The 13,091-nt window shown below is 36.4% G+C and overlaps 1 protein-coding gene across 1 annotated transcript in view; it reads left to right on the top strand.

Moving 5' to 3' along the window:
• CDH12 (cadherin 12, type 2 (N-cadherin 2)) overlaps window positions 1–8,540 on the top strand; it is a 187,870-nt gene extending 179,330 nt beyond the window's left edge. Inside the window, exons 10-11 of the mRNA XM_009324518.1 lie at window positions 3,674–3,925; window positions 8,041–8,540. Of these exons, the coding sequence (XP_009322793.1) occupies window positions 3,674–3,925; window positions 8,041–8,540 (752 nt within the window). The remainder of the gene's footprint in view (window positions 1–3,673; window positions 3,926–8,040) is intronic.
• Window positions 8,541–13,091: the final 4,551 nt, after the last annotated feature.

Here is a 13,091-nt window from a genome sequence, read left to right as displayed (position 1 = left end):
TGACAAGACAAAAATGGTTCATTCCCAAACTTATCAGTGACTTTTATCTTATGTCATAGATAGCTAAAAATATTTTACAGATGAGCAAAGAATTTCACTTAAAGATTTGTAAATACAGCATATAATGAAACCATAATAATTCATAGTATTGCAGACATGAATAATAGTAACTTATGAAACAAAAAATATGTAGATCAGCATTTTATCAGAGGCCATTCAAATAGTTTTCTTGAGACAGACAGCTCAATGAATATGAAGGACAACCTTACAATGGATTCAAGTCCCCTTGCTTCTATTCTTGGAAGATTAGGTCATAACTTTTCTCCAGAAATACTTAGTCTAAACAGTTCGGTTTTAATAGCTACTAGTATTTAAAAATGTTGTGGCATTCAATATCTAACTATACTTATGCCAAGCAAGATTTAAATGCTTTACATCTGTGTCCCACTGGACGTAAAATTTTGGATAAAGCTTAAGTTTGCTTCCCCTTAATGCTGCACTGTATTTTCTGTTATTTTCTCTTCCCTACTTAGCTCTTGGTAGTATTTCCTTGGAAAATTCAGCATGATGAACTTTGCTAATGTTTATAATTAAAAAGAAAAAAAAACCTTCTCTATATCTTAACAGAAGGAGGAAAATATACCTCTTTAGAGCTACCTCATGTGTTACATGAATTACTTTCAGCTTTTCAATTTTCAACGCATTTGAAGGACCATATGGGTAGTATCTTTGTAATTATGTAGTCTTATAACATGAATACTGTGTATTTGTAAATACCTTTGCTCTTTTGGTCAAGATTTCTTTAAAGTAAAAGCTTAAATTTCTTTATTTCTGTCCATTTATTAAAATATCCTTTAATTTCATCAAGATTTAATGTTTCCAAATAATTACAAACTATTGTTTTTTAGTATAAGTCTTCCAGTTCTTCTCAAGTCATTTTAATATATTTAATTTTTCAAAAGAATCTTTAAACTTAAAAAGGCTATACAGTAATTAAACTCAATGACCTTTCTCATTTACAGATTTTGTGAAGTGTGCTTAGCATATAAGTTTGGTGAGGAAATTGCTCAAATATTACTAGATAATTAAATTTCCCCGTTTAAGACTAGTAATGTTAACACCAATATGACTTTGGATCTCAGTAGTCTGTTAACAAACTTTCTCTACTCTGCAATATTCCCATAAAAAAAGGAATTAGAAACCACCAAGACACAAAATTTTTCATGCATAAATGTTTGTGTGTGTACGTACCTATATACACATTCTTAAAAGCATTTCTTAATACTTACTAAAAAAGAAGAAAGAAGTACACTATTTATTGAAAGATAAGGAAGACAGAAAAAAAGGTTTTGTGGAATATTTTCCAACCATAAAAAACTTTTTAATTTTTGATGATTTTACAGAGCTATGAGAAAAATCTGTCCAAACAGAAACTCTGTACAATATTTTCAGTATTTTCTGCCTTTTGTTTGTCAAAAAGGTGGAAGGTCTGCTCTGTGCACAATTTAGAGGTACAAAACCACAACTTTATTTTCACTACAGAAATCTTTTAAAAACATAAATACCACTATCTTTTGAGTTAGCAGTTATGTTAGTACCAAGCAGGTACTTTGTGAAAGGAATTTTTATTCTTTTTTGAGGAAACAATCTTGTTTACTGTGTTACTATTAACACTTTTAAAGTGTGTCATCTAACATTTTTAAACATATCAAGAAGCCCAATAACCAGTGCTATTTTACACAGCTAAAAATCATGGGTGGTGTGATATTACAGCAGGTGTAATATGTTTGTGCACCCAAGAGAATAAACTTTTCCAGGTTCCATACTTCCTCAGAATATAACTTAATGAGGACAGAAGCAAGACAGAAGCTCAAGGTTGCCATTTGGAGTGTCTTTAAGTATAAACACAGAGAAATGTTATGTTTCTAGACTATGCCTTCAGCAGCACTGAGACCAATCCACCAGCTGTGAATAGAAGTGAGAGGCCCTGGCAGAGCTGGAGGGCTTCCAGCTGAACCACCCACCTTCCTCTTTCCACTTTGCTGGCCTCGCTCTGCTCCCTAGAGGGCTGCTTCCCTGCTGAGCACATTCAGTTGCTCATGTAAGAGAGAGAATTTTCCTTCTCTCCAGACTGCCACACACATCCTGAAAATGAGTTTATTGCCAACGGACTGAAGAACCAGAAACAGTCTCAGCTTCAGACTGCAGCTCCAGGCTGCTCTGTGTAGAGTTCAAACACGTGCCTGTATCCATATTTTCAAAAGGACCTTGAACAATTAAAAGGGGTTGTAGAACAGCAACAAAAATTGTTCAAAGTCAAAGACTTAAGAGCTCAATCTGTTTGATTCTTCTCAAAGGAGAATGGAAAGTCATTTGGTTGCATTGTAATGTGTATTAAAGCCATCTTCCACATTGCAATTAGAAGAAACAAAAAAAGAAAAGAAATAATTCTATTAATAGAAATATAAATAAGACTAAAAATAAGATTAAGCTGGATGACTTCAAATTAGATCTAAAAGTCTTTATACAGTGTAGATGATTAATCATAGAAAGAACAAGCTGAATATGGAAGTTGGTTTGATTCAAACAATTTTGAGACATTTTTCTTTTTCAAAACTAAATGTCACTGAACTTGACATGTCTATGTGCCATGTTTGACTTTGACAAAAAGGGGACTTCTGGAATAAACATTTTGTCAGTCAAGTGTTTTCTCAATGGTGTCTGGTCATAACCTATCTGATTTTGGATATTTAGGGTTCCTTCTCATTGTCCTTAATCAGAACTGCACAGAAGTATTTGAGTGTTGAATTCAGAGCCCTTAATCCTTCTACCTAGTGACAAAACTCCAAGAAGGGATGAAAGTCATAACATGGACAGCAAGTGACCTCTTCTAAAGATATAGTAAAGCACATGGGTGAGATGGCAAAAGGGTGACTGCTGCAGGCTACCTTCATTCAGATCTGTCAGCTAATTAATTCCCTGATAATTTCATTTTGGTTTTGCTTTCAATGTAATTCTTTTAATCTGCACATCATTTCCTTGCTACTCTGTTCGATTCAAGATAAGCAGCGATAACTGAATATCTACTGGGAAGAAATGACAAAACTTAACTTCTAGGAGTCCTGAACACATTCATGACTAATTGATGGAAAATGTACTGATTATAAAGTACTCAGTTCATTTCTGTACTTATTTTTAATGGGGCAGGAAAGCTGAAGGGGTTTTGCATTTTGTCTAGGTACATTACTTTCAGTTTTAAAGGGAAATTAATTAATAAATAGAGACTTGATTCTAAATCCATGTGCAGTCAAAGCCCTTTGGACCACAGGCTTGGAATATAATGAGATAGGGAGAAAAGAAAAACTGAAAAGCTTTCCTAATCTAATACCTGTAATGCTTTTTTTAATTGTTATTTATGTCTTCCTTGAAATTTTAGCTGTCAAGCTAACAAGTTTACAAGAAATGGAATATTATTTAATGTTCTGCAAAAAATAGCTGTACCAGCCAGACTAAAATACCTTCTGTAATGATAAAACAAAGCAATTACATAAAGCATGTCATTCACTGAATTTAGAAAGTGGAATAGCTGCCTGTCACTAAAGGTGATACAAACTACAACGATGAATTGAAGTACACAATAAAAATCCTGTAATGACTGTGTCATGTTTTACAGACAACACAGCTGGGATTGAAACCAGGAGAAATGGTTACAGCAGAAGGCAGCAAGAGCTATACTTTCTTCCAGTAGTAATAGAAGATAGCAGTTACCCTGTCCAGAGCAGCACAAACACAATGACTATCCGTGTTTGCAGATGTGATTCTGATGGTACCATCCTGTCCTGCAATGTGGAAGCAATCTTCTTACCAGTAGGCCTCAGCACAGGAGCACTGATTGCAATCTTGTTATGTATTGCTATACTTCTAGGTTAGTTCTCATGAAACCATGTGAAGTGCATTACTTTGATTATTCACCTGTGAATTAATTTGTGTTGCTATTAGCTTCATCTATTGTTTAACAAAAGCCATTGAAAATGTGTGGCAGTCTATGAGAACTTTTATGCTTCTATGTTTCTAGGAAAGCATCCCAAAGCACTAACCATGACTGTGGATCTGCTAACACCTACATATTTCTTATTGCATGAAGAGAACTAGCTTTCAGTGGAATCCAAACCATAATTTTTTCTCTGAAATAGTTTTGTTTAAATACTTTTCTTGAAGAATTAATATTTTTAGATTATTACTAAGGTAGACAAGTCCTACTGACAGTAACAGCAGTAAGGACTTAGTAAGGGCCTTTATTTAATTCTTCATGCCAACTTGACCAAAGGAGAATGAAGAAATGAGAGAGGAGAAAATAATTGCAATGTAGTCTGTGGCTGGCTAGATCCATGCAAAACTTTACAGGAACATTTTAATTTCAAGCAGGCATGGATTCCATAAGGTGGCATTGTCATTTGATCTACATTACATTTAAATATTGCCTTATTTACAGCATGCCCAAAGCAGTCAATACTCATGTGCAACCTACTTACAATATAGCCTTAATGAACTGATAACAAAATAAAACCAACTTTGTAGCTTACACAGGCACAATGTGGGCTGCAGAAAGCAGACTGATTCTTACAGATGCTAGCCTATGGCTCTTCTTGATACTAGTGGGCTTCCTAGATCTCATGCTACTCCTTATGTACGTCTAATGCATAGGCAAAAATAGCTGCAGACACAGAATATAACATATGGATACCTCTTTGCATTTGGACCAAGTCAAAGAACTCCTTACCAGATCTGCTGCTGATTGATGCTCTTGGCATATACAAAACTAATGAAGATATTTTAATTCCTGCTTTGCACAGAATGCCAGGCTGAATTACTTAGATTATGTTTGGAAAAAAGGTTTTGGTCCTTTAATAAATCCCTTCATTCCAATCAGCCTGGCAAGATTACCCAGAAAAAATAATGTATAAATAGTGAGATCCCCAGTGCTATATGTAACCTAAGAGAATGGCGTTTATCTTATATCCAGACTTTCTCCTTAGTATTCCATTGATCAATTTAAAAACTGCTTTTGGATTTTCATTTCTTGCTGTGAACCTGGCCTGACACAGAGTCATTAAAATTGCAGTTGAAGTCATTCTTGTCGAACTCATTTCTACACAAAAGACAGTCAATATATTACCAGAATCAGGAGTTATTTTAGGTCACACAAGCCTGAGCATGAATTTATAATCATTGCAACTCCTGTATTCATTATTAGGTTACTTCAACAACAGCATTTAGAACACTGTCATTTCTACCAAAGGTAGTTAGGGAATGGAAACTAACAAAAAAGCTGGTGTACTACAAGCAGATTTTGCATTCAGTTAAATATATCTCCAAAGACAAACTGTTGAAAAAACCTCCACAAGCTGATTGCTATTGAGTTGCTATTTGGAAAAAGAACAGTTTGTAACATTTTATATTATACAGAATTGCAAAATCACAGTTAGAAGGCACCTCTGAAGATCATCTAGTCCAATCTCCCTGCTTACAGCAGGGTCAGTTAGAGCAGATTGCTCAGGAACAAATCCAGTTGGGTTTTAAATATCTCCAAGGATGGATACACCACAACTTCTCTGGGCAACATGATCCAATGTGACCATTCTGACAGTAAAGAAGCTTTCTTCTTATGTTTTAATGGAATTTCCTGCATTTCAATTTGTGCCCATTGCCTCTTGTCCTGTCACTGGGCACCACTGAGAAAAACCTGGCTCCATCTTCTTCACTTCCATCCATCAGGTATTTTTCCACATTGATAAGATCCCCCTAAGACTTCTCTTCTCCAGGCTGAATGGTCCCAGCTCTCTCAGCGTCTCCTTGTATGGCAGATGTTCCGATACCTTAATCACCTTTGTGGCTTTGCACTGGGCTCACTCCAGGAAGTCCACATCTGTATTGTACTGAGGAGCCCAGAACTAGACCCAGAACTCTAACCAGTGTCTGACCCTGTGTCTGAGCAGGGCTGAACAGAGGGATATGATCACCTCCCTTGACCTACTGACAATGCTTTTCCTAATGCAGCCCCAAATGCTGTTGGCCGCCTTTGCCACAGGGGCACATTGCTGGCTCATGGTGAACTTGCTGTCCACCAGGACCCTAGGTCCTTTCTATCAAGCTGCTTTCCAGCCAGTCAGCCAACATCTACAGCACATGGTTATTCCTCTCCACATGCGGGACTTAGCATTTCCCTTTGTTGAACTTCATGGCGTTCCTGTTGACACATTCCCCCCAGCCTGGTGAGGTCCCTTTGAATGGCGGCACAACCCCTGTTTTGTATCATCTGCAAACTGCTGAGGGTGCACTCAATCCCATGATTCGGGTCATTTATGAAGATGTTAAACAAAACTGGTCCCAGTATTGACCCCTGGGGTACATCATTAGTGACTGGCCTCCATCTGGTCTTTGGGCTGTTGATCACAACCCTTACAACCTGGCAGTTTGGCCAGCTTTGCAATCCACCTCACCGTCTACTTGTCTAGTCCACACTTTCTCAGTTTTTCTGAGAAATTGTTATGGGAGACAGCATCAAAACTTTGCTAAAGTTAGGATAAAAATAATACACTTTTCTCCCTTCATCCACCCGTCACCTCCTTGTAGAAGGCTACCAGGTGAGTTAAGCACAATTTCACCTTTGTAAATCCATGCTGACTATTCCTGATCCCCTTCCTGTTCTTGATAGGTTTGAAAATGGTTTTCAGAATTATTTGCTCCATCACTTTCCTCAGGATCAAGGTGAGGCTGACTGTCTGTAGTTCCCTAGCTTGTTCTTCTTGCCTGTCTTGAAGATAGGAGTGACACTTGCTCCAGTCCTCAGAAACTTCTCCCAGCCCCATGACTTTTCAAAAATTATCGCAAGTGGCCTCACAATGACATCAGTCATCTCCCTCACCACTCATGTGTGCACCCCATCAGGTCCCATGTCCTTGTGTGTGTCCAGCTTAAGTGTTCCCTAACCTGACCCTCTTCCACCAAGGATAGGACTTTCTTGCTCCAGACTTTCCCTCTGGTCTTAGGGACCTCGGATTCCTGAAGGACAACCTTACCAATAAAGACAGAGGCAAAGAAGACATTGAATAGGTTGGCCTTTTCTGTGTCCTTTGTCAACAGGTCCCCTGCCCCATTCATCACGTGGGCCCACATTTTCCCTACTTTTTCTTTTGCTGCTGTTGTACTTGTAAAGCCCTTCTTTTTGCCATTCATGTCCCTCACGAGATGCAATGCCAGACAGGCTTTGTCTTTCCTAACCGCATCTCTGCATGTTCAGACAGTCACTGTATATTCCTCCTGGTTCACCTGTCTCTGTTTTCACCTCTTACATGCCTCTTTTTTTATCTCTGAGTTTAGTCAGGAGCTCCTTAGTCATCCAGGCAGGCCTCCTGCTGCCTTTGCTTGATTTCCTGCTCATCGGGATGGATCACTGTTGACCTTGGAGGAGGTGATACCTGAAAATCAACCAGCTCTCCTGGACCCCTTTTCTCTCCAGAACCATATCACATGGGATTTTTCAAAGCAGATCCCTGAAGAAGCCAAAGTGTGCTGTATAAAAAGCTGAAGTAGGATTATTTTTTCTCCCTTTCAAAGATTCCAATTTTTTTTTTTTTTTTTTTGTCCTTAATACTGTGTGGTTTTTTTTCTCTGCAATGTGGAAATTTGGGGGATTTTTCTCTATTTTGCTATGGAAGACATTTTTTAAAAAATCCCATATCTCTGTCTCTCTGAACTAAAAAGCTGAAGTCCTGTCTAATTCTATTTTTTCGTAAAGCAGGCCAGTAGGAAAATTGTTTGTTACTTCCTTCAGCAGCACAGCAAGCACTAAGGAGTTACTCATACATCAAACAACAAATGACTTTTCATTGGCTAGAGCACTGCTATTTTTAAAAGAATAGTAGGAGCATATCTGCTAAGGAAAAAAGTCCCTTTGATTGCTTGCAACTTTCAAAGGAAGATATAATGATATCTAATTATTTCTGTGCATGTCTTAACTTCAGTTTTTTCTCGTTACAGTCATTGTGGTACTGTATGTAGCACTACGGAGGCAGAAGAAAAAGAACACCCTGATGACCTCTAAAGAAGACATCAGAGATAATGTTATCCATTATGATGATGAAGGAGGTGGAGAAGAGGACACCCAGGCTTTCGACATAGGTGCCCTGAGGAATCCCAAAGTGATTGAAGATAATAAAATACGCAGGGACATAAAACCAGATACCTTGCGTTTTCCACGTCAAAGACCACCAGTGGAAGATAACACAGACATAAGAGATTTCATTAATCAAAGGCTGCAGGAAAATGATGTAGATCCAGCTGCACCCCCTTACGACTCCTTGGCAACCTATGCTTATGAAGGAAATGGATCTGTTGCAGAGTCTCTCAGCTCTATAGACTCCCTTACTACAGAGGCAGACCAGGATTATGACTATCTGAATGACTGGGGACCTCGCTTTAAGATCTTGGCAGACATGTTTGGAGAAGAAGAAAGTTATAACCCTGACAAAGTCACTTAAGTACAACTACAACAGTGAAATAAAAAGAAAAGTAAACCAACAACAAATTTAAAAGATAAACCTAAGCTTTATAATAGGACAGGATTCCTTTGATTCTAAAACACAGCAACTGTTTCCAGCAAGTTACTACATTTATCATAATGTCAGTTTTGGTTTGATCTGCAAAGGAAGGATAAATCTTGTAATATACACAGGTTTTTTTGTTGTTATTATTTTGTTACTCTGGAATTACACTGAGACAAGCTCAGGCCTATAAGGTACAGTTTACTGACCTGACTTAGAAAGAAGATAGCTTTCTGGCATCACGGTGGAAGAGTGGTAGCTTTTTCGTAATTCCACTAAAGTGCCTATTGAAACTTTTATCATTTAAGTGGTAAAGAGTCTGCTGTGATGGTGTTACAAAACTGAATGGTAAATTGGACAAGAACTTTAAGACAAGAAGCAATAGCAACATGCTGACTTCTTTTAGAATAAAAATGGAGATCACTTCCTGGAGCTTATGTAATAACTAAAACTAAGGCGGGGGGCGTGTGTACATTGTGTTTGGGGGTTACGTTTGGGGTTTTAAAAGAAGAAAACAGTATGTCAAGACGCCATATTTCTTCTTCCAAAATTTCACTGAAAATTTAAATTTAAAATGCTATTGCTCACTCTGAAGAAGTAAAGCCCAAATTAAAAAGGAAAAGATCTTAGCATACATCAATGAATATTTAAAATGTTCATGCAAATATTACATTTTTCCAAAATAATAAAAAGATGAAAGCAGCTATTCCTTTATGTGAAGGAAATTTCCCTTGGCTCCCCCTCTTCTTTTAAAATGAGACTATTACTAGAACGTAAAATGGAGAAGGTTTTTTAAGAGTATTATTGTATTTTTAGTATCAAGACATTTTTTCCCCTTGTAAGTGTCACTGAAGAAGTATATGTAAAGAACTTCACATCACTTTTCTTTGCAATTAGATTGTTACTCTGTAGGTACTTTAGGCGTACATATTATAGAGATAGATATTTTTCAACTGACCATCTGCTACTGTTCAGCATATCATTGTATTTATTTCACTGTCAGACCCACATCAAACATTTTAGAAAGCCTTTTGAGGATGGAAACCTTATTAATTCTGTTCTTACCAAAATATTACCAGGTGCAGAATAAAAATATAAAACAGTACGTTTGTCCACACTTTATGTACATACCCATGTATAAATGTAGCTGTGCAGGTAACAGAAGTACAGATATGCACAAGGCATTATGCCATGGAAAATCTCTTCATCTCTTTCATCTGACTTTTTCTGATGATCTAAGGCATAGACATTTTGTAAGACAATGGCTTATGGCCCCCGAAGTGCATATATCCTTATATTCTCGTTCTAAAATCTCTGCAGTGCTATACAATCTGCTTGAGCTTTACTCACGATTAATGGCACTGGCAAGGTCAGCCCGAGTCTTTCGTGAATCAGAAGTCTTCCATTCACCTCAGGTCTACTTTTTGTACCGCTGAAGAATTAATAACTATCAGATATAGTTAGCTCAGAAGGGTGATATTAATATACACAAAGTTCCCTTTACTCTCTTGGGGAAATGTAAAGGTATTTCAAAGTTGTATAAATTAATCTCCCAATGTGACTTTAAAAGGTGTAGAGTTAAAATAAGTTTTGGATCATTCAGTACAATTGGACAGGGCTGCATTAAAAACACGATTAGCATAGCTTCTACCAGCAGAGTGCTGAGGAAGAGACAGAGCATATGGTAACAAGAAAAGTTTGTGGGTTTTTTCATTATCAGCAAAGGTTTCCTATGTTCCCTGAAAGACAAACTAAGCCAACAAAAGCTCTCTTCTCACAGGACAGGGAAGCAGATGGAGTGGTGGGGCCTGTTTGCCAGGATAGCAATTTTCATGTGGAAGGAGATGTTTTTAATTTTCACACATCTTGACAGCATAGCAAAGGCAACTGCAGAGCGGGCCTAAAACAGAGCTCTGGAAAAAAAAAAATTGCTACTAGTTACAACACAGGTTTGATTCATACAAAATTCACATTTGTGGAGGTACTTAGCAATGCTTCCTCATGTAGCATATGCATAGCAATGCTTCCTACCCTGCTGCCACAGCTAAAATAAGCATCTGACACTGCTCATTTACAGATGTGCAATCCTGTAGTCAAACTCTGCTCTTAGTAACTGTATTAGTCCTTTACATGTATTTCACTAGTAAAGTTAACATAAGTGAGAGCAGCGTTTGACTTTTTGACATCATGTGGCATGCTTACTCCTGGGAAAGTTGTATTTGTAGTGGATACGGGGTGAGCATTAGGTCTCTTGAATAGGTTGGTATTTGTTCCAAGCAGGACAGTCTGTATGGGAGCCTGACTTCCAAAATGGGTAGACAGAAAATGTGGTCTTAAACATGCTGCTACACACAATCCATATTTGAGAGTGAGTTGTTGTATGTTAAATTAATACCAAATTTAATATCAAATGCGTATTTTTGACATTTAAGAGGTTTGTAACTGAGATGTTTCTATCACATAATTAATAAACCTCCAGGAAGATTTAAAAAACAAAAATAATTGGTATGTAATTACTAATGTAATTGTCCTATAAAATCATAATTAAAATCTTTTAAGATCTTTTTTTAAAGAGTGATCAAACAATTTTAACTTAACAAGGGTATTTTTTGTAAACAGCTCTATAGAACTAAGGAAAATAATTGTTTTTCATTTACGCATAACCTGGGATCCAGGAAATTTGTGTTTAATTCCATGTTCTCTCACTCTCTTTCTAAAAGATGCTTGTCTTTTTTTGTCTAGGTTGTCTATAAAAACCTCTGTCTAAGGTTTTTAACACCTTATTTTTTAAAAGGTAATTAGACAAATATGAAATTTATAAGATTTAAAATGTGCCAGAGCATCTCAGATGACATTGAAGTCAATAGGATTAAGGAACCTCAGTGCATTTCTAAATTGTATCAGATAACTACTTTAGTTTTTAAGCATTATAGCTTCAAAAAATCTCTATAAACCTCTGCACAATTAAGATGTTAAAGTGGATGTCTGTCTTTCTCTCAACTCATGGCTCTATGGAAAGAGCCATAAACCTTAAATTCTATCAGAGTGACAGGAAGCTAAGATAATGCTTAAAAGGTACAGAAGGGATAGATTTGAGAGAAATACTTTTGTTTAAATTTCCAAACATAAGATACTGGTGCACAAATACCTAGCATCATCTTAAATGTCTCAACCTTAAAGTGCCCCCCTTCCAAATCACAAGACATTCTGTAAAATGCCTTCTGCACATGAAGGTATTGAGACACTTCACTGGCACAAACAAATCCACGTTTTAAGTTAAATAGTTACAAAATGGACTAGTGGTGCTGAAATAAAAGTCTAAATGTAAAGCATTCAGCTAAGAAGGGAAGTATCTAAGGAAATCTAGCTGATAAGCTTACGTTGTGGACATACAGAACTGAAGACAAATTTATAACAGAACATTCAAAAGGAATTTCAGGGAAGAAGGAAAAAGGTTTCCCTACCCTCCCAAGAAAGCTGAAAATGCCACTACTTAGGAAAGTTCAGGCAATTTCTCTGTGGGATCAGAACACAAAAGATTGCTAATATTTGGATTTAAGAATGCTACCACACAAATCTGAAAATGCTGTTATTCTTTAAGCGCAGATTTGTAATATTTTCAGTGAGTCAAATAGCAAGAATTTGGAAAGCAATGACATTAGATGATGTCTCTTGCACAAAGATATGTTTGAATATTTTATACTTTCAAGATTTTTACTTATTTTATAAATTTGCTCTAAATTTTGTTGTTCAAAATAAAATCACAGTTACTGAGGATTTACTCTAGGTTATGGAAGCAGAGTGCATTATGGAGCAAAGAGCAATGAATGACTCAACAGATTACTGACAATATTATTCTAGACTACCTTGAAAATATTCTTGCCTTAAGAATAAGATGACCATATCCACATAAACACAACTGATCTTTCACACTAGTAAAGAATGTGGTTCTGCAGATGCTATATTCATTTTAGATTTACATCCATTATTGTTAAGAAAGAGTTCTTAAGACTGTGTTGCTGTGAATTAACAAATCTCTATTAAATGAATACAGGAAGAAAATATAATAATCCACTGGGTTATAGGCATTTCATATGACATTAGTGACTAGATTTTACTTATTGAGATTTGGTTTTGCAAATTCTTTGCAGTTATTTTATTAGTTTTATTATTATTATTAACATAGACATTCAAATCCTGTGTGTATAGAAATATTTATGAGTTTTACAAACCTTCATGAAAACAAATAATGAGATGACCCGTAATAATAACCCTACTGAGGTGACATTTAAGTGTGAATGAAAATCAAAGCTTATATTACACCCCTTCACAACCTTCTTTTAATGGCAAATCTATAAAAACCTCATTCCTTTTCCTTCTTATTGAAATCAAGAAACAGATAAGCTGTCAGAACACGAGCAACAGTTGCTATTTTGAGCAAAACTAAGATAAGTTCCTGTTTGTTTGTTTGTTTGTTTTAAATGTTCT

Source organism: Pygoscelis adeliae, unplaced genomic scaffold (genome assembly GCF_000699105.1).
Source record: "Pygoscelis adeliae isolate BGI_AS28 unplaced genomic scaffold, ASM69910v1 Scaffold295, whole genome shotgun sequence".
In the NCBI taxonomy this organism is placed as follows: domain Eukaryota; kingdom Metazoa; phylum Chordata; class Aves; order Sphenisciformes; family Spheniscidae; genus Pygoscelis; species Pygoscelis adeliae.
This window is presented reverse-complemented; position numbering and strand designations above follow the sequence as displayed.